Raw genomic sequence first — 26901 nt, 5'->3', positions numbered from 1 at the left:
ATAATTCATAGAACTATGTACTGCAACACTTGTGTGACAGGTCCACTAGTAGGATACCAAAAATAAACATCCAGTCTTTACACTTGAAATGCATGATAATATCATTGCATCTAATTACATGTCCAACAAGCTGGATAGCTAACATCCTCTCAATCTTATATGTAAATAAGTAGTTAATAAAAATCCAAGCCAAGTGTTATTTGCTAGTTTTCTTTATTAATTTTAATACAAAAGCATACTCTGACCAAAAATAATTAGATTGTTATTTTGTAAAGAGCAACAAATAGGTACCACACAGCAAGGGAAGCAGACTTTAACACTAGAATGTGAAGAATAAATCTTGTCAGTTCAAGAAAAGAGAAAACAGAAGAACAAACCCTCATTTTGAGTTCCACACAGAGATAATGCAAGATTATCAGTGTGCATTAGACATCCATCTACACTGAGGTGATAGAGACCAGATATGTACGGTCTTTGTCCCATAGGACCTCTTTTTCTCCCCACTAGACAAGAGGGCAGACAACCCAGCTCAGTAGATGTATGAAATCTTGGTCAGAGCCCAAAATAAATTTAAGTCGTAAATGGACAGATCTATTGGTGGCTTCTTGTGTGACGTTTTGGTAAATAGATGTGTCATCTTGACAAATACACATTTTTGTTTAAAATTGGGGAGAACACAAAATGCATGTGTGTAAATGTACGTAATAACAGTCTCCTATGTTTGACATCGATGAAGTGCTGGGAGTAATTTGAAGAGCTTTGAGTGTTCAGGTGACTTCTCCAATGCCTTATGGCCTTATAAACTCCCAAAATGTAATTTTGCACAAACATTTCACTCAACATTCAGGTTTAGTTTTGTAATCTACATTTGGAAACATTTCGAATATAAAGACATCCATCCATACAAACCAAGGGGTTTACATAAGATGAAGCAATATGTAATATGAATGATCTGGAAATTGAAAATGTTAAATTGAGAAAATTATACATGGTCTTTGCTTTGACAAAATAATCCGGAGGTCTGTCACTCCCTACTGAATGAATCTAAAGAACAGTCAAATAATTTTCTCATGCAATTACTTGAATGTATCAAGAGGTATATTACTACACAATTAGAACATAATTACAGCTTAACAACAAGAATTCGTGCCTTGGTGATGAAATAGAATAGAAGCACCATGATTTGATGATCCATGGAAGAAGAAAAATAGATCTCTAGGCAGACAAAAGCATTTTTGATCACTCTCAACGAGTTTATTCTATCAGAAATGTCTAAATCTCAAACAATAGACCTCAGGGTTTCAACAAGTTCACCAATGTTCATCAAGTAGCAGCCTTTGCAATTTTTCAGGTTCACGTCATCATCAATTCAATCAAATACTTGTTTATTTTGCTTCCCTCAAAGTCAATCGAATGAGAAACATATGAAATAGTTACACACTAGCCTGGACATACCCATTTGAACATCCTTATGGGACAAAAACATTTTCATATTAATAAAGCCTTTTAATTTGTTTCTGATGGTTCCAAAGGAAGTACTCTAGTGCACCGCCCCATGGCCACTAAGGGTACTGCAAGACAGGACTGACATTCATAAAGGAGGAAGTTGAACCTGAGGGGAGGAAGGAAATGCAGATACACTTCAAAAAGGAAACCAGTGATAGCCCTATGACAAACATAAATACAAATGAAAAGAAACCAAAATAAAATAAAATTTAAAACAAGCTTTGAAGGGCTGACAAGAAAACCATTAACACCCTGGTTCCATTTCGAAGCCTAAATTAGGCACAAATCACATACCACGTTGTATTATTGTACCACCATTTTTTTCAGGAGCATAATAATCAAGAAATTAATTATAGTAAGTGTTTTTTCCCCTCTTATCTTTGTGACACCCTTTTACTTACAATGACAACTGTTTGTCTTGCAGCAACACAAGTGCAGCACTTCAAAATAATTAGTTCCAGCATCTTCTATATTGCTTTAGTCACATACATTTAGACCGCGCAAAATGTTTTAGAAAGACATTTGCAAGGGAGGGTCGGCCACATTGCATGTACACAAGCGCACACACACCGCTATCAGTCCTTTTTGGTATATTGAAGCAGCCTTACTCAATCCACTTTTGGTGGTGCTGTGTTTAGTCTGTCTAATCTATCAAATGATAGGGTGAAGTTTCTCACAATCACTTCATATGAGCAGATTTACAACATCGCTGGCCAATAATGTTACATACATGTTTATATTAGGGGTCCCATGATTTTACGATGGCTGAGTTTACACAGGCAGCCAATTCTGATCTTTTTGTCAATTTAAATTTAACCAGGCAAGTCAGTTGAGAACAAATTCTTATTTACAATGACAGCCTACCCCGGCCACGGCCGAATGTGAAGCAGTCTGGATTCGAACCAGGGACTTGCAGTGAGATGCAGTGCCTTAAGACAGCTGCGCCACTCGGGAGCCACCAAATAATTGGGCAAAATACCTGAATTGGCCTTCCGGTGTCAACACAGCCTTTGTGTATAAAATATAAAACATTTGGAAGGTCGTGGCTTACCCAACCTAGCCATTACACTATGAAGTAGCAGAAGTGTTACAAACCATGGCCATATCTGATTCCTTCTTTTAGACTACACAAACATACATGCACACATTCTTTAAAAGTGGAAAAATAGAAGACTGGACACATCTAATATAAGAGACCTATAGAGTCTACTGCTCAAGCCATAGTTGGACGTTTCATATCTGCATTTCCATCAACATTGATCAAGTACCTGTCTAAACCCCAAAGACAGATTTATTTATACATATTTTCCACTCATATTTTCTATAAAAACAGACATGGCTTAAAGGTAGACTCCGTGAATTGGGTCCGCAGCACCGCAGATAATGCGATGAGCGAGATCCAAGACGTCGCGCCAACATAGTATCAGTGCATGTGCATGGGTTCGTGTCACGCTGTTAGTGTGTGGTAGGTACCGGACCAAAACAGTGGGTGAGTTTAGCCTCGTGCTTCAAAGCTTTTAGCTGTTGCAGAAATTAATGATTCTACCTTTCAATTAATGGATAATTGACAGACCTAAAAATATTTTCTCCCCCTTCCATTTTGATTTTACAAAAAGATACATGTTTACAGAAAAAAAGGTATAACAAATAATTCTAAAATACTGTTTGAGAGCACACACGCGTCACTGTTTGATCGCTGTGATAGAACCAAAGGACGAAGCAGCCACCCACCTGGGATAAATAGAAATACAAATAGTTTGACTGACCGTAGGGAACACTAGCGACTAAATGGATGACTGGAGATGAGGTTTAACAATACTAAACGCACGAGAAGATAACTTCCAATCTGAAGCCCAACATGAGAGAATATAGTGTTAATTTAATTACTGCTTCTTAGTCTGATCTAGTTCACAGAACAACTATTTTTACAAAATTCCCGAGTTTTGGGACAGGGTGTCAGTTGTTATTTCGAGGCAACATGGGGCCATGGTGAAACCGGAAGCCCTAGTTGCCTCAGTGGCTCTCTTAGGATTATTGGAAGTGTTGCAGGAGTAAACCGTGGTCCTTCGGCTAAAAGTTGAAGAGGGTAAAGGGAACAGTTGGTTGATGTGGAGTGGGATGAACAGTGGATAAGGCTCTGGTAATACAATGTCATGGTCGTCCTTGGTCGCTTTCACACACAGCCACATACTTACTCCTTCTGTTTCTTTACCAATGCTCGAGGCTACGGGCTTTCAGATTGAACATTGATTCTATATTCTCTTTTGATTAAATTATCATACCTCTGTATATACTGTAACTCTTGCTCTGTTACTCCTTGAAGCTCCTCGTATAAACACTCTACCCACTGTATACATAGATGTTTCTCTTTGACTGCCCCAAACAACCCTTCACCCTTCTTGTTTTCATTGTTAATTTTTAGACAGCTCAGTTCTCAGGTCCACATGCTCATTCAAGGAGATGGCTGTTGCATCACATCTGTTCCCTTGTAGAAAGTAGTGTGGTATGGAGGGTTTGACATTAATCAACATTAACGTCCATGGGTATTTTGTCCTCCAGCTCTAGTGGATCGTCCACAGTGAGCTCCTCCATGCTTTTTCCTGACTCCTGAAGCTGCTGCCGCCGCTGAACCTCCGCCTTCAGGTTTTCCAAGTCCTTTTGGCTGCAGAGGGAATGGGATACCACAGGGGTTAATGTTGAGCCCAGACATTTATATATTTTTAAGAGTGGATACAATTCCACAGGGGTCAGAACTGGGTCCTTGCACGTTTCCATTTTTTTTTTTTATTAAAAAAATTAAAAATGTACTACTTCACTTTACCTGAGTGGTATAAAGATGATGCCGTTGATAATATTGAGCTGTTCCAGAACACTGGCCATACTGGGTGCTGTGAACTGGAAAAAGTGTCAGAAAACAACAAAATGACACACTGTTCTATGAAACTAACACCAAAAACACATTTGAAAAGAAACTTGTGTCTGTAGCAATGGTCCCTCAAATTATTGTAGGCACTGAGCAAATTTCAGGTCTGCTGAGTGCAAACTTGAACGTTGTGAACATTCTGTGCAACTTCCAGCACGCGTTTACTGTGAACACAGCGGCTATACCCACTTTAAGTTAATTAACAGTGGCCATGTAGGCTAATGTGGCTATTTGATCACAATGTAGGCCTACCAGAGTGGCCTACCATCAAAAACTATGGAGAAAATGCATCCCATAACATTTTAACATGGAAATAGCCGTTCTATCCTTCAGCCTACAGTAGATGCCAATGTAGGCCTACAGTCCATGAGCCTTTTGAAATAAACATGCAGGGCTTGACATTAACCTGTTTATCCACTTGCCCTTCAGACAAGGTGGCTAAAAATGGTTGTTGTTTGACCCAAGAAACCACTTTATAGAATAAAAAAGGTATTATTATTGCCATGCCATTATTACAGAGAATCAGACAAACTATGCTACCCTCTGTCGATTGGCTACTTAGTTTATTCAAGCCTGCCTCAAAATACAATACTGCCCCTTTAAGACAAAAAAAAAAGCTCTTTACCTGACTTGCTTTTCAAAGAGTCTAGAAATGTACACGTTATGTATTCTTGTAGGAAGCAATGATTCCCCTATTGCTGACTACAAATCATCTATAACTGGGCTAATAACTCACTAACAAGCAGAGGATATGAACAAAATGCAGCTCTCGCTTTGATCACAAAACAAGTGCATCTACTCACAACCACTCATGCTGTAAATACAGTCCAGTTCAAAGTAAGTGGTACAGATCCATATATGGCAATGGTCTGATTGTTTATGCCTCATGGGTCTGTGTAGAGTACGGGCTGAGTAGTGTGTCAATGAAATGGAATCATACTCTGATACATTCTGCCTACAACAATCTCTTGCATAGTTTGTTTTGTTTCAGTATGTTACATTGAAATTGGCTAATATTGTGTTGATTCGATCACAATTGCCACAGTAAAGGGAAACGTTGATAGTGTTATCAGGGAAATCTCGAGAACAGTGGTCACCAACATTTTCTGAGTCAAGATCACTGAGTCAAAATGCAAGCCAAGATCTACTGCTCGGTTTTGTTTTAACATGACTTAAAAAAATGTAAGCCTATGCAACATAAACCAATTAAAAACAGTACTGTAGCAATGATGTTTGTGCAGTAAACTATAGGCCCAATACATTACCACCACATATTGGCTTTGTTGTTCAGGCCATTTTTATAAATTATATTTCAACATTTGAGGTAGGCTATATGATCACACCGGTAATAGATCCGTTGCTGTATAACTTGAGGCACAGCTGAGTGAGCATACATTTAAATCCTTTTTATTTTACTGGGCTGATGGTGAATGCATCTGATGGTCAGTTGCAGCAGAGGGAAGAGAGGAGAATGAGGGTCCCCCTCTCAACATCCCTTCACTCTCCCTTTCCTCCACTGATACTGACCAAAAAGGACACAGTCTTCCAGCTGATGGTGAAACTCGAGTCGCACCGCATTATTTCTGCCTCATGAACAAATTCATGTTGTTTCTCCTATAAACAGAGAAAGTGAAATATTCCTCTATTAAAAGACCCGAGCCACTAATAACAACAACGCAAGCCTATAGATAGTTTCCTACTCATTCATTACTGCTGCACTGCTTGTTGTAGCGCTGAGTGGAAATAGGAAGAAGGCACATTTTATGGCGTATAAAAGTGTTGACAGTGCTGAGTACGAACTATAACTCACTCATAAAAACAGCAGCTCTTTTCTGTATTCATTGACAGTCTCTCTTGTCATGGTTTTAAACGTTTTGAAATCTCACAGTATCAACTTCGATGTAGCCTTGTTTTATGCCTGCTATATTACTGCAGACTGTATCTGAGCCATCCAATTGGCCAGAAAGCACAGTTTGTACCTTCAGACACAGGAAATGGTTCAAAATGGCAACAGTTCGCCTACCCGGCACACAGGTCAGCTGAATCAGGTGCACCTACCGCCAACAGCCCGAGCCAAAAAATAAAAATAGGAACACAAGGATTTCTCTTCTTTTTTTTTTTACAGAAATGTTTGGCAATCGAGTAGGAATGCCTTTGAGATTAACCAGTCGATCTCCCGGTTGGTGACCACTCTCTAGAAAGTTGAGTGAACTTCAATCTCATTCTTCTCTCTGTGGGCTGATATGTTTGGGTGGCAGTCTCGGGCTACTGTTCGCGCAGTTTAGAGGGAACATTGGTCTGTAGATTATGCTATCATCTGGGTACAATACAAGGCCCATTGATTTTGTCTTCTGGATAAAAACCATGAAACCATAGCTACGCCCTAAGCTACGTGCCTTGAGTGGCATGATGCTGGCGTTGGACCCGTTCTTGTAGATCTCGTTCATGGTTCTCTGCAAAGCCACAGCCTGCTGTGTGAGGTACTTCAGGTACTCCGAGCTCTCTTTAGTCTTCTCGTGGGCCTCTCCCACCTGAGAGGGGACATGGGGGAAGAAAGTGAGAAAGAAAGCTTAAAAACAGATTGACCTCAACTAATATCAGTTGTTGGTAATCTTGCACATATTCCACTTTTTTGTAATTTTTTTGTACTTTTTACAGCTTTTTCGTGATATCCAATTGTCCCATCGCTGCAACTCCCCTACGGACTTGGCAGAGTGTCACGCCCTGGTCGAGGTATTTTGTGTTTATCTTTATTTATTTGGTCAGGCCAGGGTGTGGCATGGGGTTTTTGTATGTGGTGTGTTGGTATTGGGATTGTAGCTTCGTGGGGTGTTCTAGTTAAGTCTATGGCTGTCTGAAGTGGTTCTCAATCAGAGGCAGGTGTTTATCGTTGTCTCTGATTGGGAACCATATTTAGGCAGCCATATTCTTTGGTTGTGTTTCGTGGGTGTTTGTCCTTAGTGTCCTTGTTCCTGTCTCTGTGTTAGGTTTACACAAGTATAGGCTGTTTCGGTTTTCGTTACGTTCATTACGTTCTTTGTAATGTAGTGTTTAATTGATTCGTGTTATACGTTTGTTTATTAAACATGGATCGCAATCTACACGCTGCATTTTGGTCCGACTCTGCTTCAACACAAGATAACCATTACACAGAGGCGAAAGTCGAGAGCCACGCATCCTCCGAAACACGACCTTGCCAAGCCGAAACACGAACCTGCTTCTTGACACACTGCTCATTTAACCCGGAAGCCAGTCGCACCAATGTGTTGGAGGAAACACCGTTCAGCTGGCGACCAAAGTCAGCTTGCAGGCCTGCCACAACGAGTCAATAGAGCGCGATAGGACAAGGAAATCCTGGCCGACCAAACCCTCCCCTTACCCGGACGACACTGGCCCAATTGTGCGCCGCCTCATGGGTCTACCGGTCACGGCCAGTTGTGACACAGCCTGAGATCAAACCCGGGAAAGTAGTGACCCCTCAAGCACTGCGATGCAGTGCCTTAGACCGCAGCGCACCTCGGGAGGCTATCTAGCACATTCTTATTTCAGCAATTGTTCTTAAGCCATTTCTGAGGAGAGGATGTGTAGAGCTTTGTGTACTGTAGCTGTACGTCTTACCTGGTTTTTGTAGATGGTGTAGCCCTCCTTTTCGTGCTGGAGCGCAGAGCGGAACTCCGCCTTGCTCTCGTAAACCCTCGCAACCAGATGATGACTGCAGAATTATATATAAAAGAACAATTCCATTAAATCAACTGAAGATAAACACAAACTTGAGTTTAGAACAGGAAGTCAGTTAATATACTGAAAATTATGTTCAGTCACTCAAGGAATAACTCTCCCTTGTCCTTACCTGAGGGCTACTTTGAGGGAGCGGGGTCCGTGGTATTTGGAGTTGATGGCCAAGGCGTTCTCCAGGAACCTCAGAGACAGGTCGTACTCCATTACTCCATGCAGCACCAGGCCAATGTTACTCTATAGGAGGAGACCCGGGACCACAGGGAGGACAAGTGTAAGGAGAACTGATTTGACAAAGGTCACACACAAACACACCTCAAAGGCTTCCACAAAATTGGTACATAACTTCAGAGTTAACGTGGTAACACGTCCACTTACAGGATGGTTTCAATCAAAAGAAAATACATTAAATACTGTGGTCCACTCACGTCTAGCAGCGCCATCTCAGGGTGGTCCTCCCCACACACCATCAGCATGAGGTAGCGGGCACGGTACAGCAGCTTCAGGGCAGTGGACAGCTGACCGTTGGCAAAGCAGTACAGAGCCAAGTGCATCTGGGGAGAGAAAGCAACCAGAGGCACTTAAACAGCTTACATGGACTGGCATTGTTTTTTAATGACAAAACAACCTTTTCAAATAGCAATTTTCATGGATACATACATATTCCTGGATAGTGTTGGGGTGCTCGACGCCCAGAACCCTCTCACTCATCAAGACAGCCTTCTGTTGGTTACTGAGAGCCTGTGGACAGAGAAGACGAAAGTCAGGACTGTCACTGGAATTGCTGTGGCCCTTTGTTTTCATGTGTGAGAGGAATATAAAAGTGTGTGTATCATGTCTAGAGCAGCACACCTCATGGTGGTCTCCCATGATGTAGTTAAGGCGAGCCAGCAGACGCAGGCAGGCACAGATCTCCACGTGCATGGCCCCGTACACGTTGTTGAACAGGTTCAAAGCCTCGTTGATTAACTCACAGCCCTCCTTAAGGTAACCTGCAGACAGAGGCCTTGTTAAAAACTCAGGCTTCCACAATTGTTGTACAACACAAAAGAAAGTCATGTGAACGGGTTCAGAGAGGACACTAAGGTAAGTTGCATTGTTGAATGAATGTAGTAATGCTTCCGCATGGTTTGTATGGGGAGGAAGGAAACATTTCTCAGCCTTCGTGTGTGTTGCCTGTGTGAGTAGAGCTTCATGTGCATATCTGTTTAGCACTAGGAGGACCTAGGGCTGTTGTGGTGACAGTATTACCACCACACCGGCGGTCAAGAGTCATGACGGCAGTCAAATTCCAAGCTCTGATGCTGCTGATGGTCATTAGTAGCCTAACAAACATGCTAACTGCCTGGTATTCAGCACTCTATTTTCCCTAATCACGCTACCATCAATGCTAATGTATTCAAAAATCTCAAACACTTCATGAGAGCCCATGAGCTCATGTTGCACAACATTTCTATAGGCTATGAAATTGAGTGAGAAAACAGAGTGATGGCTGCTAATAAAAAGAGGAGGATCCCCTCAGCATTCTATAGGCTAGGCCTACTATATTTATTTCTCAACTTTCCTAATATTAAGCACATTGTTTATCTTTACAACAGGAGTACAGCCTACCTGGCTGGCATGAAAATGACCCACAGGAAAAGCTTCCTCCATTCGCCATTTAAGAGACAGGTTCATGATGATGGTCCGTTCTTTTTTTTGCCCTTTTTTCTCCCCAATTTCATGGTATCCAATTGGTAGTTACAGTCGTCACCACAAATCCTGTACGGACCCGGAAGAGGCGAAGGTCGAGAGCCACGAAGGTCGAATGCTTCTAGACACAATGCCCACTTAACCTGGAAGCCAGCCACACCAATGTGTCGGAGGAAACACCTCACAACTGTCAGCGTGCACTGCGCCCGGCCCGCCACAGGAGTCGCTAGTGCGCGATGGGACAAGGACATCCCTGCCGGCCAAACCCTCCCCTAACTCGGACGACACTGAGCCAATTGTGTGCCGCCCCATGGGTCTCCTGGTCGCAGCCGGCTGCAACAGAGCCTGGACTCGAACCCAGAATCTCTAGTGGCACAACCTTAGACCACTGCACCACTTGGGAGGCCCCTGATAATGGTCCATTCGAAATCAAAACAAATTTCACACATTATTTAGTACATGTAAAGACAATAATACATTTTTAAAAACTCTAATGGGTGACAATATTAGCCTATCACTGCAAATCATATTCGCACACCTAAACCATAGGCCTAAAATTTGCCTAAAACACAGGCCTACAATTTTAATAAGGTTTGTATCACAACTAAATTGGCCAAATAAATAATTAAAATTAAACACTTTGATCCACTTTACAAGGGGTGTAGATCTAACTGGCATACATAAGCAGCGTGCGAGTTTCACATTTGGGGAAGATAATTGTCACCATAAAAATGCACCTTTATAATAAAAGCATTAGATGCATAATTGCATTTGCGGTCACTTTGATAATGCTGTTTTCCGTTAATGGAAAAATTCACGCGTATAGCCTACTACCATGTGTACAACACTGTGCTTATAATGAAGAAATAGCCCAATAGTTTATTTTAAGCTACATTTTCTGATGTGTTGCATCAGCCACATTGCATAAAAAAGTGTTTATTGCTTGTAATCTATCGCATCCCACAACTGTCCCATGTATGGAATATTTATTTATTGCACAGAAAAGGTTGACTTTGTACTATGGGTCATAGTTTGTTTGTTAGGCCTACTCATCTTGTTGGCTGCCGAAAAGTAAATGTCGACTGTTCTTCCAATATCTTCAATATGCGCCTCGGAATTGGATAAGGACGCAGTTGCATCCCCAATGTGTCTGTCTTAACTTGTAGCCTGTGAGAAAGACACGATCATGTGACGGAGAGGTGCTTCGGATTGCACAGCACACTCAGGGAGAAGGGAACAACGCAGCACTCCGGGCCGCAAAATGCATGGATTGTTTTGGGGTGCATTATGGCCACAAAGGGGATGTCGACATGAAATTCGAGGCATTATCAAGTGCTTGTCAAACTGTGAATGAGAGACTATTGAGAGTACAGCCTGTGCAAAAGCAGAGCTCATGCCTTTCAAGCTACTTTTTTCAAATCATTATTAGTCTCTCATCATGCAGCCTTACAATGTATTAAAAATCTAAAACATATAGCCCAACGTTTGTAGAACAACTAAAGTTACATTAATAACTCTAAATTAAGCATATAGGAGTACCAATTTCTTTGTTAACTGCCCAACACAATAGCGCTCGTGCGCACTCCCTCAAATCAATTCATCATACTCTAAAATAATGCCACGGAATTATAAGCAAATCTTGTCTGCTAAATGAAAAAGTGCAGCCCACAGCCATTTGGCATAGCCACATCAGGACAACTCAGAGTTTGCTATTCTTTTCTTCTGAAATAGACTACCTTTTCTTCATATCATGCTTCTCTAGACCTGTCGAAAAATAAATAATGGCTTGTAGGCTGTATGTCGAAGCCAGGAGATGCTAAATGTCTTTTGTAAATTAACAGTGAATTACCGTGAGACCAACAGTTTGCTTGACAAATCACCAGCTCACGAAATGTTGTGACCGCCACAGCCCTAGAAGGACCCATTCTGATCCTGCCCAGCAGGACTGGTATCCACCTCACCTTGCTGGACCTTGGCCTGACCGCATGTGTGTGCTACATTATTAGTGAGAGTAGTACTGTTTGTCTCTAGCACTAGGAGCATCCATGCCGTTCTGGGCCATGCTGATTGAAGTCTTGTAGCTTCATGCTAGCCTCACCTTGCTGAACCTTGGCCTGTCCACTCTGGAAGAAGTGAAAGGCATCGGAGGCCTTGGGGTTGACGTGCTTCACCACAGGGAAGATGTTAAGGATGTCCTCCTCTGTGAAGGCAGGCTTGTGGCGACTGTCAAAGTTATACTCCTTTATCAGGATCTAGAAAACACAGGGAGGTAGGAGACACAGGAAGCTTGTTAGGAGGGGGAGGGTTAAAAACATGACATCATTAAAATACACATTCTGAATTACAATTTGACCCCTGGCACCTACTCCCTCGGCATTTCTGTAGACCTGAAGGTATTTAATAAACGTATACAATATGTTGAAAATCACACCTTGTCTAAATAGGAATTGATGATGTTACCTGGATGCCAGCTTTGATGGAGATTTCTCTGAGCAGGGTGATCTTCTGAAGGCCGTATTTCTCCACTACCTGGTCAGCATTCTCACTGTAGAAAGATGTGTGTTTTTAGGAAAACCTACGCCAACTTTAACCCAAGCACACTCCAGTGCATGCCGACATGGTAGCTGCCAGAATAGTGTGCTAACGTCAAGCCTACTATTGTGCAAACATCAATCCTAATTCCCACCCACCAGTGCAGGGTGAAGTTGTAGTAGCTCTGGGCCTCAGAGACTATGTTCTTCCACAGCTCACTGGGTGTCAGGCTGGCCCACGCCGTGTTGTCCCCTCCCCCTGGTACTCGGTTACGGCGTTTACGGTTCTTGCGGCGCGACACAAGCTCGTCGGCAGGCAGATGTGCCACGGCATCAGGGAAGGAGGACAGGAAGCAGTTGAGGAAGTGGCTGACAGCAGCTGAGAGGGCCGACAACTCCACACCCTGGGAGATGGAGTACATAGTCTATTGTTCTCATATTTAATCAATTTCTTAGGGAGACAAATAAATACTTTCTATGATAAGCAAGTAGGGATACTCATTTTGTGCAAAAGTACAAAGATCTGTGTCATTCTAAGTGCATTATAATTATTTAACAATCATTGCTTAAAAATAGCAATCACCTGGAGGTATGTCTTGAAGATATGTTTCGCACATCTGGTGATCAACTCGCTGATACCTATTCTCTTCAGAACAGAAGAGATACAAAACCGTCAGGGGGAAAAAAACACGCTTAATGCAGATTAATCCTTATGTATTGTCCTGCACCCTGTCCTGCAATATGTCTGCAGTAGAAACAGAACAGTCGGGAAGGTTATCATTATGCTAATAATGCTATCATTGCCCTTCATTATATTTCTCCTTAGTCAGTCCTCAAGAGCGTATGGAGGTCAGGGGTTTAGGCTTACATAGAAGTGCTCCAGCTGTGCCTTGGCTGGCGTCTTGTCCACAAACTCCAGCACGTTGCCTAGATAACGCACATTGATGCCCCTCTGGTGCAGAGCCTCAGTCAGCGTGGCTCCATCCATAGGCAGAGCACTGTGGTCCAGACAGTCCTTCACCTGGAGGGAAAGACACGCATAAGAAAAATGAATTACCACACACACACAAGAAAAAAATAACCAAGGAAACACCAACCCACAAATAGCTACAGACACAAAGGCTAGTGATACAGTGATGTATGAAAATAGTTTGAAATATAGTTAAGGCAATGACTGCTTGTGCGTGGTACCATGTTGTTGCCCTGAAACTTACCAGAGAGGGGATCTGACAGGACACCAGGAAGGCTGCAGCATCCTTCAACAGCTGCTTCTGTTTCTGAATGTCATCCACACTGTCCTCAGGGAAACGCACTCCTGGGTAAGAGACATGAGGAGGAAATGAGTACTGTACAGCAGAGCCAGCTGCCACACAAAACCTCTCCTAAAAGCACTACATTTACCATCATCCTACCTGGAGAAAAGATGTCTGGGTTGAAGCGGATGTCGAAGGAGGTGTTGCTGATGGAACCCACGGCCTTGCAGGCGTTGAGGACAACTTCTCGGCTTTTAGGGTCTTGATGGAGACAGGTCAGGGTGGGGTTGGTGAGATCAGGGGAGGAGGAGAGGGGTGTTTTATGAATATACCAAGTTACCTAGGCAACTCAAATCAAAATTATATGGGGTAAGTTCCCCAAAAGCACCACTATCATCTTTTGTCCAATGCCTACATGCGTTGAAAATCCCCACCAACACACTGTTGCAGATCTTAGTTTTTTTTTTAAATTAAAAACACATTGTCATTAGAGCTATTGTCAAGCAGACAGTAGGGCCAGGGGCCACCTCCTGCTATCCCACACACATGCAATGATCACATTCAACCAGGGATTCTTTCCTTCTTTCTGGAGCGTCAAACCCTTTGATTAATTGTCACACCAGCCAATGAGAAATAAACTTGACAGATGTGGTTATTGGATTGCTATATCTCACACTGTTAGTGATTTTACTGGGGTCCATGCTCACCCCATAGAAGGCTAAGAACTGGACAGGGACACCTAGCCAGGTGGAGAGATGCAACTAAGACACCAGCATTAAGTCTTCTTAGCAATACTATGGATAAACGCTCTCACATCCTGATGAAAAACTACACATACTCTTTAAAATATTCTACGGGGGAGTATAAGAATATTTTTAAGATAAATACACAACGCAGAGGATGAGAGGACGAGAGTACTAAAAACTAAATAGAGTACCAATGGTCAATAGGGAATTGTCAATGGAAATAGTTGGCTTTCAGTTCAACAGCTGTTTAGAATCAGTGGAATGTCCTGAAATCAGAGCTACACGTGCCACGTTTTCATTGGTCTGTTCATTGAGTCTGGAGCAGGATACTTGTTATTTGGCCACTGGCCCAGTTGTACTACAAGGACTTCTGATTGATCAACCCCAGGCTAAATGACATCCTGTTTATTTGTTCTGTGGAGAAAAACTGAGGACAGGGGAGACTGAACATCTACCTCCCAGCATAACATCTATAATTCTTCTCAAATCAATCTATTTTTGTCCCCGATTTGTTTTGGGGTCTGTGTTATTGAAGAATAATGTCAACTGCTAACAACTCACACACACACTGTTCTAAATGCCAGTCTATGGAGCAAATAAAGAGACCTCTTCTTTAAAAGCATTTCTCCACCGACTGGATATCCCCAGTCTCTATCTACCCTGCAATGGTTTGGACGTACCGATACCGCATCCATCTTCCGCGGCTAAGGACTCAGCCAGCTCTTTGGCCTGGGCTAAGCCCGGGATACTATCCTCAGCCTTACCCTCCAGAGGGCTCTCGCACTCCCCGTTCTGAATCGCTGTGGCAACGGGCACCAATGGCCCATTGGTGGTCACCGTGGGAACCACATTATCCTCTGTAGGGGTTGCCTGGGAGGCAGTCATGGTTGTTGCTGCAGCAGAGGGAATGTCCGTTTCTGTTGTTTGTTCTGCCTTGGGGGCTGCTTCTGTGGTTGTGGCTTCTGTTGCTGCTGGCTGAGGGGCATCAGAGGTAGAGGTGGTCTCTATCTGGACTGCGTCGGACTTGCCGTCAGTGAGGGTTTCTGTGGACTTGGCTGAAGCATCGGGGTTCTCCGTGGAGGGCAGGGCTGGAACGGCTGCCTCGGGGCTGTTATTCTCTGTCAGGGTGGCAATCTTGCTCTCCTTGTTGGCTTTCTGCTGCATCAGCTGGAGTGCTGCCATCTTCATGAACAGGAGGTATCTGAGGAGTAGATTAGAGAATCTTTATTATCCGAGGGAGTAGGACATCCATTCAGTTACGTGAACATTCAAATGTGCAGACACAATCATACACTAAAGGGAACATCAAATGACCCTCGAGGGACATACACAGGGCACCCTACAGTACCTGTGCTCGACAAAGGCCTCAATGAGCTCCTGTCGGAGGCAGGCCAGACGGTGGCGATGCTGGCGGGGGAAACCCTGTCTCACACTCTCAGGGGAAAGCTCCTCCCCTTCCACAGGCAGAAAGTTCAGGTCGGGAGGGAAGGTCCTCAGAAGGTCCAGGATGTAGTGGCGTCCATCGTTGCCAATTATGCCCTTACACTCAACAGAGGAACACAGCTCCACGGACTCATCCTTCTCATTCAGCACATTGTGTCTCTGGACCTGGGGGTGGGAGAGTCAGTCATTATGACAGAGAGAATGTGATAACCGCAGTATGGCAGGTTAGAGACACGGCAGTCAATATACGTTGAACATCTGTAGGCCGGTGCAGTGAAAAAAGATATTGAAGTTTGCTTACCCTGTATTGACAAAAACATTCATCCCAAACAATTAGCAGACTTAAAAATAAACCATGAAACTGGCATTATCATATCCTCTTCCTCACCTTGAGTGGTCGACTGGTCCTCTCCAGAAGTTCCAGGTACTTCCCATGAGACACCACTGTCTTCCCAAAGTCGATAGACCCGTAGATAACGCTCTGCTCCTGCTCCCTCTCCAGAATGCCAGGGATGATCGACTGGGCCGTGACACGGTAACCCCGATAGTCCACCACCACAGTCCCCAGGGTGTACAGCCCCTCCACGTCTACGGCCCCGTAAGCCCGGACACCGTTGAGGTCGTTGGTGGGCGCAGCGTGCGCGGCAGCGTCCCCGCCCAGCTCGCGGTAGTGGTCACGGACATCGAAGCCCAGGGAGAAGAAGATGTTGTTCCAGATAAACATCTGCATACGTGTCTCCTCGCCAGGGTTGATGGCCATGACGTTGCCGTCGATCACCGCCATGGAACCCCGAGTAGCAGCAGCCGCAAAGTCACTGTGGACCTGGAGAGAGGGAGGAGTTAGAAAGTGAATGTGTAAGGATGTAGAGGATTGAACGAAGAGTAGTCTGTGCACACTACAGGATATAGACGGAAACAGAGAGTAGCATAAAAGGAGGGTGCTTCAAGAGAGAGTCGATGACCGAGGCTCACTGGAGAAAGCAAATAAGCATGAAAGAGTGCAGGAGAGAAGAGGGGAAAGGAGTTGGGCTTCAATTGCTGCTGTAGGCTGGCTCACCTTGAAGATGGCCCTCTCTCTCAGCAGGCGTTCAGGCAGGTTCTTCCGGGCCAGCTCTCTGGTCGTCTGCAACTCCTCATTCCAGTCTCGCGTCTGAATAAATAACAGAGACCCTGTTACACTGACTCTAAAAAATACTATTTTTGGTGTGTGTGTACTAGAGGTCGACCGATTAATTAGGGCCGATTTAAAGTTTTCATAACAATTGGAAATCTGTATTTTTGGACACCGATTTGGCAGATTCTTTTTTTTTTTACACCTTTATTTAACAAGGCAAGTCAGTAAAGAACACATTCTTATTTTCAATGACAGCCTAGGAAAGGTGGGTTAACTGCCTCGTTCTGGGGCGACAGATTTTTACCTTGTCAGCTCGGGGGATTCAATCTTGCAACCTTACAGTGAACTAGTCCAATGCTCTAACCACCTGATTACATTGCACTCCACGAGGAGTCTGCCTGTTACGCGAATGCAGTAAGAAGCCAAGGTAAGTTGCTAGCTAGCATTAAACTTAATCAATCATAATCACTAGTTATAATTACACATGGTTGATGATATTACTAGTTTATGTAGCGTGTCCAGCATTGCATATAATCGATGCGGTGCGTATCGTTGCTCCAATGTGTACCTAACCATAAACATCAATGCCTTTCTTAAAATCAATACACAGAAGTATATATTTTTAAACCTGCATTTTTAGCTAAAATAAATCCAGGTTAGCAGACAATATTAACCAGGTGAAATTGTGTCACTTCTCTTGCGTTCATTGCACGCAGAGTCTGGGTATATGCAACAGTTTGGGCCGCCTAATTTGCCAGAATGTTACGTAATTATGACATAATATTGAAGGTTGTGCAATGTAACAGGAATATTTAGACTTAGGGATGCCACCAGTTAGATCAAATACGGAATGGTTCCCGTATTTCACTGAAAGAATAAACGTCTTGTTTTCGAGATGATAGTATCCGGATTCGACCATATTAATGACCTTCGGCTCATATTTTTGTGTGTTATTATGTTATAATTAAGTCTATTATTTGATAGACCAGTCTGACTGAGCGATGGTAGGCACCAGCAGCCTCGTAAGCATTCATTCAAACAGCACTTTCGTGTATTTGCCAGCAGCTGTTTATGACTTCAAGCCTATCAACTACCGAGATTACGCTGGTGTAACCAATGTGAAATGGCTAGCTAGTTAGCGGGGTGTGCGCTAACAGCGTTTCAAAAGTCACTCGCTCTGAGACTTGGAGTAGTTGTTCCCCTTGCTCTGCATGGGTAACGCTGCTTCGAGGGTGGCTGTTGTCGTTGTGTTGCTGGTTCGAGCCCAGGGAGGAAGGAGCCAGGAGAGGGACGGAAGCTATACTGTTACACTGGCAATACTAAAGTGCCTATAAGAACATCCAATAGTCAAAGGTTAATGAAATACAAATGGTATAGAGGGAAATAGTCCTATAATAACTACAACCTAAAACTTCTTACCTGGGAATATTGAAGACTCATGTTAAAAGGAACCACCAGCTTTCATATGTTCTCATGTTCTGAGCAAGGAACTTCAACGTTAGCTTTCTTACATGACACATATTGTACTTTTACATTCTTCTCCAACACTTTGTTTTTGCATTATTTAAACCAAATACAACATGTTTCATTATTTATTTGAGGCTAAATTAATTTTATTGATGTATTATATTATGTTAAAATAAGTGTTCAATCAGTATTGTTGTAATTGTCATTATTACAAATACTTTTTTATTTTATTACTATTTTTTTTTTTTTAAATCGTCCGATTAATCGGTATCGGTATTGAAAAATCATAATTGGTCGACCTCTAGTGTGTACCTGTCCAGGTATGTGTTCCTCGTAGCCTAGGAGCGAGGTGTATGGTGTGTGTACCTGTCCAGGTATGTGTTCCTCGTAGCCTAGACGGGAGGTGTAAGCGTCCTCAGCTCTGACACAGTCCATGGTGTGGTCCACCTGGGGGGCGGTCCAACTGTACACCTGGAAGGGTGTGGCTATCCTTTCAAACGGATGCCGCTGAACCCTGCAGTCAATCAGAAACTAAATGATCCATGTATCACAGCGGGAATATTTCTCAGATAAGAATTACCTGAATGATCAAGAAAAACAACTACTGTCTGGCTAATATATTTAGCTCTTAAAAAAATATACACATTTCTGATAATGACTAATAATTGTATGCTTAGTTTCTTTTCCCCACATTCCACAGAACTAATAAATAACTCAGTGCATTGTGGTTCGCGTAGCCCACTTACCTTGTCTTCTGCAGGACAGTGAAGTTCTTTTTGAAGGCAGGGCTAATCTGGCTCAGCAGCTCAACCAACGAGTGGCTCAGGAAGCTGGGGTTGGCTGGCTTGGGGTTGAAGGTGTAGGTGGTTGACCTGGAACAACACCATGGTCATCTCTAATTATGGTCAACTCTCAGCCTTGGCCAGTTGACTTTTCACACAATCTTGCCAAACCTAACCATACTGTGCTGGCTCTGATATTTTCCCTTTCACACTTTCCAGTACAGTTCCAGCAAGTGGTGGATGTGTAATCAGGCCAACACAATCCAGCTCGGCTCAGCGCAGTAGTGTGAAAACAGCATGCGGTAAGTCTAACGGGAGAAGACTCACTGGTTGAGGTAGAAGCCACGTGTGGAGGCAGTGATACTGATGTGTCTCTCCTCAACAGTCACCATATACAGGTACATCAGATCACCATGCATCTTCCTGTTGCCAGGGGGGGGGTTCCAGCCACTCATAGTCAGGACCTTCAGGCACTGCATGGGCTATAGAGCAAGACGGGGAATCAGATATGGACATTGGAATGTGACTTATGACTTGTGGTGTGCTCGTGTGGATATTGGAAAAGGGTCATAGATTGCTTAATCTGTACTTTATGGTGGTAAGGATGTACAGGATATAGTACAACCCAGCCAGCTGATGTATGCTGGTTTTGTTGAGTGCACACTCAACTTTTAACTAATCTTACCCTTTATTCTATAACCACGTTTACTTATTTTAGAATAATAAAAGTGTACTAGTGCCAGGCTTGAGTAAGTCTGGCACTTAGCTAGCAAATCATTGTGAGCTATATAAAAATGGCTCCTACAAACAGATCAAAAGGTTGGAGTTGAAGCCAGTAAACTACAAATGGACAAACTCCTTGAAGAATTTATCACATTTTTTGAACTGTCAGATAATGTCACAGAGACACACATGAATCTATGTAAATGAGATGGCATTAGAATGATCATAATTAGCTTGCTGGCAACCAACACCAGGGTTGTGGGTTTTAATTTTACAGCAAATGTGAAATATATGTCACTATGAACTGTAAGCCTCTTTGGATAAATGTGTTAAAATCATCGTAATTACCGTCATTATTACCTTCCAGTCCTTGTTCTGTGGCTGGAGGGGCACCAGGGGGCGTTCTTTACTGCCAGGCAGGATGTGTTCTGGAGGGGTACAGTCTATCTGCTCCAGATCACTGCCCTTCTTCTTCCGCTTACCACTGTCTGCAGAGGAGATAAGGTCACAGGTCAGACTAATGCAGCCTGACCAAAGATATTTATAGCCTGCTACCTAGGACACAGACATACACATTTGTAGGATAAAGGTGGCTGGATACCTCAGAATGCTGACTGAAATCTCTCTCACCCCAATTCTCGCTGAACAGACCCACCCAAACACGCAAATAAACAATTGGGTACGCAAACACGTGTGCACGCACACACACCTCCTAGGTCCCCGTCGGTGAAGACACTGAGGAAGGACAGAGAGTTGCAGTCCACTCCATTGTAGGCATCAGATGGGTCCAGGCTTTTCAGCAGGTCTCTGATATGACGCACATGGATACGGGCCTCGCGCACTGTGTAGGGCTCTGGGGTGAGGAGAAAGGACAGTCATTGCTTTATTATCGATGCAATCTACAGACTCCTGGACTGTAGACTCTCTAGAAAGGGGACTAGGAGGAGATTCTGCCTTCGATCTTAAACCTATGCAATTTTTAGGCTTTAAGATCGATAATGTCTAGGGGTAGGGGCTAGTGGCTGACTTGAGAACATATCACCAAGTCCTACCTTCCACTACTTTGAGAAGGGAGCCCTCCTGCAGGCCCTCGATGGATTTGAGCTCAGCAAAGTTATCCAGCACGTTGCCGTCCAGCTGCAGGGAGAAACAAGTACGATGGCAGGTGTCCTCACGGTCCATCAACACCTGGTGGATCTCCTGCACCATCTCCTGGGGTGAAACCTAGGGGAGCGGGCGGGGGTTAACATCTTATAGCAACAGAGACCGATAATGTCTGGTCATACAGCTAGTCCCAATTTGGTCCCCATCTCTCCACCTTGGCCCTAACCCTTCAATGTTTGCAGATATGAAGCCTCTGGATAGGTATAAGCGGTGTGCTGGTGGAACTTCCATCCACTATATTGCTTACACCTTACAGATCAGCAGACGTTGAAGGATTAGGCGGGTCAAGGGGTAGTGGCAAATTGGGACCGGCTGTTGGGCTGTCTAAGTATGTACTGTACCTGGAGGTCAAAAGGCTCCGTCCCGGGTGCCTGGATCTTCACGGTGAACCCTGTATCCTGAATCACAATCACTTCCTGTTCGTTAGAATCCTCCACACCGTCCGTGTCACCACCCCCATCCTGCTTGGACTCCTCCTCCGAATGATAGTGGGCCCCGCCCCCATTCATCACCACTGTGCTTGCACTGTGCCCTGTGATTGAACAGAAGGAGATACATTCAACATAGCTTGTCATCTGATTGGACAGATGGGTAGAGAGGGCATTGCCATGGCAGAGTAACACATAACTGAATTAATAAGGATATAAGCCTACAGATAGCAAACAAAGTAGTGCGTGTTGTCAGATTAGATTACTCCTAAAAGGGCATAGTCTACAGTGCTAAATCGGCAACTTATAGGATCCAAGGAGAATAGGATCCAATTAGCACAGAAAACAAGATCTCCAGCCTTTGCCATGTGAGGCAGAGGTATACAGATTACCTTGGTCTGCTTCTCTCAACCCGGAGTTCTTAACCATCAGACTCTAGTACAGAACACAAAAGTTGGTGGTTTGTTTGCCTAGTGCTTTTCGCCTTCTCCACATTGGGCACCAGACTCCAAGGTCACTGAAGAGGAACTATACTGGAAAGTTTGAAAGGAAAATAGAGCCATCCACACAAATCCTCCCCTCTGTGTGTGTGTATACATCTTCACTTCCAGAATGAGTGCAACCTCATTGACCTCCGAAGGGGCCTCACTGGCACAAGGCAGTGTAACTGTGGAGACACATCTGTGTCGCAGGGGTGTTTCCCATTTGCCAGAGCTAAAAATAAAACAATAAAAAAGTGTCACAGAATATTGTACTATTTTGAATGGTGTGGGTTGAGTTGCCAAGAGGAAAGGCTACATGCATAAATAACAAGTGGGGCCTGCAGTGTGGAGGGGCTGTTTTCTCTCCCAGACAACTGCAACCGGCGCACCCTTGTTCAACGTCAAGGGTAACGCAGTGTCAGGGTTACCACGTAGAGGGGGTGGTTGGGGGAATCTAGAGTAAGAGGGTGAGCGAGAGAGAGAGGGCGGAGGGAATGAAAGAGTGAGAAAGAAAGACTCACCACGCTCTGAATACCAAACACAACAGCCTTGGCCAACAACTGGTCCATGCTGCAAGAGAAGACGGACTACTAAAAAAGAACAAGGAAAATAGACTTGAACATATGATAGGAGCCAAGGGATAATGTTTCTGTAGGTCAGAAGGGAGGGAGGTGAAGGAAGGGATCAACTGTGTTTTTAGAAACAGGTACAGTGGCCGGTCATCCTGTCCTGTTGTAGAAGCAGACATATTTGATAAGTTACAGCAGTTACTCTGTCTCTCTCCTTAGGTGTCCTATTTCTGGCCTGATCCAAGTCACTCTTCATCTCTCCATTAATTCTTTCCTCCCTCCATCAATGCCCCAGCTATTGCATTTTTCTTAGAGTTGTCACAAACAGACAGTGGGAATCCCTTCGGTCATTCAAGGTCCTCTGCTTTCTTCAAGATTCACTTTTCAGCTCAGTTTTGTAACTCCCACAAAAATTCAACATGGTACTTGACTCACATCAATTTAATGGAAATGTATACAGTTTAAGTTTCTCAAGTGGAACTGATGAGGTAGGGGAAGAGCCTTCAAATAATGGTGTGTATGAATAATTGCTGCCAATGCTATTCAATCTGTACTGAGAAGGCAAGACTACAAGTGTCAGAACCAAGAGTACAAAGTGTCAGACAGCACTATGAAAATCATCTAGCCTAACAATTGCAAAACAGACCCACTTGGCCCTACAGCAAGAGAACAGAGCACTAGGGGTGAGGTGACAGGGTGGGGAATGGGGTTCAATATTACACAACCTTCTGCATTACTCAAAACATTGAGCCCAACTAAACGTGTTTTTTTAAGGAGGTTGAGCCTTCATGTCACTGTGTGTAGTGTAGACAGGAGAGAATCATGTCGTTGGTGACAATTCACAGATGAAGAGGGCAGCAGGTGGAGGGAAGGGAAAGCAGAATCCAAAAACTGCTGCAGTACTTCTGTCATACTGGCATGCATATTCTGGCCTCGGTGGGTGAGTTAGGCCTACATATACAGATTATCCAACTGAAGGCTTTGCTTATTTCAATAAGAAATATTTATCTTAATAGTGTTACGGTAGCCTAGTGGTTGGAGTGTTGGGCCAGTAACCGAAAGGTTGCTAGATCGAATCCCCGAGCTGACATGGTAAAAATCTGTAGTTCTGCCCCTGAACAAGGCAGTTAACCCACTGTTCCTAGTCTGTCATTGTAAATAAGAATTTGTTCCTAACTGACTTGCCTAGTTAAATAAAAAATTCAACCACAAGACCAACCTTAACCAGACAAAATGGTGATTATTACACAAGCAAGGAGCTTTGATCCTCCTGAACTGGTAAATCATTGAGGGGGAGGGGAAGCAGAAGGACTAGGCAGACCAGCATTCAGTTAAACCAGTTAGACAAAACAACCCCTCCACACCCCATCCAGTGCCACCATTAGCATCTTAGCTCACTCCTTAGGTTGCACAGTAACCAAACTTATCCTCGAGCCAGGATACGTCTCATTCAGGGCAGTGGGTCAAAGAGTTAGGTCCCTGATAGTATGGAAAGGAAGACGAAAGAGATCAATTAGGAAAATAATAGAAAGCGGGCTACAAGAGATCAACAATCATTTTCACAATTTCCTCGAGGTGTGAATGTCTTGATCGCTACTGACGTCCTTATTCAATCAAAATTGTGAAAGACCACTAGGCCAACTAATCCAGAGAGCGAGCTACCAGTCTCCATGCTGCCCTGTCTGTTGTAAGCTGTTATATCTCTGATCAAGGTTAACCACGGACTGAGCGTTGTTCTTGCTTCGACTACAGAGGAATTCATTCCCCATCCCCTTGACATGGTGGACCTTGACATGATGGGCCTACAGACCAGGGCAAAAAGAAACCAAACAGACAGCATTTTGGGGGAGGGGGGAGGTGGCACAGAACAAGGTCTTTTTTTTGTCCAACATAGATTTATTACACCACAAGATGGCAACCTTCTTTTGATAGATTGATATAGAGCAGGAAGGGAAAGCTTTCCTGCAGAGTCATGCATATATCTTTTGCAGGGAGGTCTCATAACCAGTCAAATTAATCCTCTGTCTGAAGCATGTTGATGTGTTTTAGAATGGGTTGTTGTTTTAGACCTCAGACCTGTGGGGTATACGACAAAGCAGGATCAAGGAGTTAACTTGCCTAAATATTCTGAAATAACTTTTTATTTTTGAGAAAGATAAGCTTGAAATGGACATGGTCTAATAAAGAACAAGCAAATCAACAGTTACTTCAGGTTGCTTATCAAAGTTCGCTGGCTAACTCATTTGATACTACCTTGTAGTATACCTCTCTGGGTTGTGATTATGAAGGCCTGATGTTAGTAAAACATTACAAGAGATGACAAGGGGCTAGGGGGGTGTGGAGAGTCTGGACAGTGCCCTGAGGACTACAAAGGTCAACCTTGAGGAGCATTTAAGCTCCTTCGGTTACAATCACCAGCAGACCCCCTCACCCCGTTACCCTCAACCTCCACCTCTCTCACCCCTGCTAACCCCCATGCTACCCCATCAGTCTGCCATGTGCTGTCTGTCATAATACTGTCAGTACTGCAGGATACACAGCTCAGTGTCTTGGTAGTTAACCAACAGGCTCAAATGCAGCCTAAGGCATTTGTCTAGTCCAGCAGGCCTCTTAAATGAGAAGTGAATTGCAATAGAAAGCCTGTGTTGTCACGACTATAACGTTACGTTATAGTCGTGACAACACAGGCCGTCTATGCATGCAACTCAAGGTCCTGTCAAATGTGACACCGAAAGCTGTGGCATTGTCGTGAAGGCTGCATAAGGTTGTGTAATTTCAACAGTGGCCTTACATTCACCAAACCTATACCAGTAGTGCGTCATGTGACTGTCTCGATCATCAATACTTTATATATATATTTGACGCAAGCGATCGGTGGCAAGCCATGAAAATCGGTTTGTTTAAACGACACTTACCGGCTATATGACTCAGAATGTCTCAAGAATAACCTTCTCTCTGCGTGCATGCACCATGACTTTTCTCAAAGGGTCAGCTTCCGCTTCCCGGTCGAGGAACAGCCAACCTCTCCGGTTCTGAACGGGAGGGGGGATCGGGAAGGTATCATGCCAACTAACGGGGACATTGGTGATCTAGTCACTTCGATATTACTAGGTCACAAAAATAGCCTGCATTTGATGGACTAACTGGGGAAAAATTAGTTTATATTAATAGAAAACGGCGTGTGAAATTACTTCACATCGATTAGAACCCCTCTATTATCTCGAAATGTGCAGTTCCACTGAAGGTGACCTTCAGTCCATTCGTTCTTTCATGCAGGTACAGAACAGCTGTGGTCCCATGTGCGTTAGAACGTGGGGTGTTCACACCACATTGTTAAGATAGTGGATACAATTGTATTACTTTCTATAATCGCATTTATATCAGCCATTGTTCTACAACAGGTCAGCATCACCACAAGCTTGGCTAACTATTTCGAAGCTAGTTAGCTAGCTAGTTGTGTGTATCAATGGTTCTCTTTGTTTGGCATACAGCCAGTGAGCAAACTAGTTAGTCGAACAGCTTATCTAGATAATTCTAATAGTCATTTGATTGTTAGCTAAACCCTCTTGATATGGCCTAAGCTAACCACTTAGCTAAATGTTAACGTTAGTTTAGCCAACACAACAACTACTAGCTAGCCAATACAACAGCTCAAGCAAGCTGTCATTGTTGAATTGACACATCTTGGTTGTATAGAAAACTGGTTTGAATACTGAGGCCCATTACTGCATTTTCATCTAGTTAGCTAACAGACTAATCAACGCATTGACAGATGATGACTACTTTGAATTAACTGTACATGTGTGTAGCTAGCTTGCTAACGCGGTAATTAGTTACTAGCTATGTGCATAATTTCATAACTTTCAACCGACGCCGCTAGCATTACGATACAACTTAAACATTTTGCATGGTAGTTAGTCTCTACTAGCAAGTTAGATAACTACGTAACGTTAGCTTGTTACTTACCACACGCACAAGGGTCCTTGTTTGGTGCCTTGGTCTCTTGGTGGTCTGGCGTTTCTCCTTCTGCAAGATCAACTGTGTTAACATTACAGTTGGGTACTGACGCCTGGATGTCATCCGTCTTGCTCACCATTATTTGGCAGTCAGTGTGGCAGCTAGTTAGCTTAAAGGTGGCAACAGAAATCTGTTGCTCGAAATTGCTATGTTAATCTGTGAAATGCTTCTTCTTAGCTAACGGGCTAGCCAGTTACATGCAGAGGGTACGATCTTACAAAAACAAGTCTACATAGGAAGGACAGTCAAAGCTGGACATGGCAAACACGTGGTTTCTCCTCCCCCTGACCCCTTTGCCTTTGCGTTGGTTCCCACCCCCAAAACGT

At 43.7% G+C, this 26901-nt stretch overlaps 1 protein-coding gene across 6 annotated transcripts; it reads right to left on the bottom strand.

Annotated features, from left to right (window-relative positions):
• Positions 1–196: 196 nt before the first annotated feature.
• Positions 197–26901, bottom strand: LOC118372751 (clustered mitochondria protein homolog). Of its 6 annotated transcripts, none has more exons than XM_035758741.2 (27): positions 26525–26901; positions 21421–21611; positions 20968–21139; positions 20625–20768; positions 20264–20403; positions 19520–19674; positions 19157–19282; positions 18777–18924; positions 16887–16979; positions 16218–16652; positions 15735–15994; positions 15067–15587; positions 13800–13901; positions 13602–13702; positions 13256–13408; positions 12971–13033; positions 12547–12812; positions 12317–12401; positions 11955–12108; positions 9017–9156; positions 8825–8905; positions 8593–8718; positions 8280–8401; positions 8048–8141; positions 6826–6960; positions 4328–4401; positions 197–4168 (listed from the first exon to the last, which is right to left on the bottom strand). In XM_035758741.2, exons 1-27 carry the CDS (start codon positions 26652–26654, stop codon positions 4027–4029), a joined length of 4353 nt encoding a protein of 1450 aa, XP_035614634.1. In that variant the 5' UTR covers positions 26655–26901; the 3' UTR covers positions 197–4026. The 6 variants fall into 6 exon arrangements, with proteins under 6 accessions (XP_035614634.1, XP_035614637.1, XP_035614635.1 ...); XM_035758744.2 differs by having other exon boundaries at positions 15151–15587; XM_035758742.2 differs by having other exon boundaries at positions 20276–20403.

Source organism: Oncorhynchus keta, chromosome 18, assembly GCF_023373465.1.
Source record: "Oncorhynchus keta strain PuntledgeMale-10-30-2019 chromosome 18, Oket_V2, whole genome shotgun sequence".
Classification (NCBI taxonomy): domain Eukaryota; kingdom Metazoa; phylum Chordata; class Actinopteri; order Salmoniformes; family Salmonidae; genus Oncorhynchus; species Oncorhynchus keta.
Note: the sequence above shows the minus strand (reverse complement) of the source record. Positions and strands in the feature narration are given on the sequence as shown.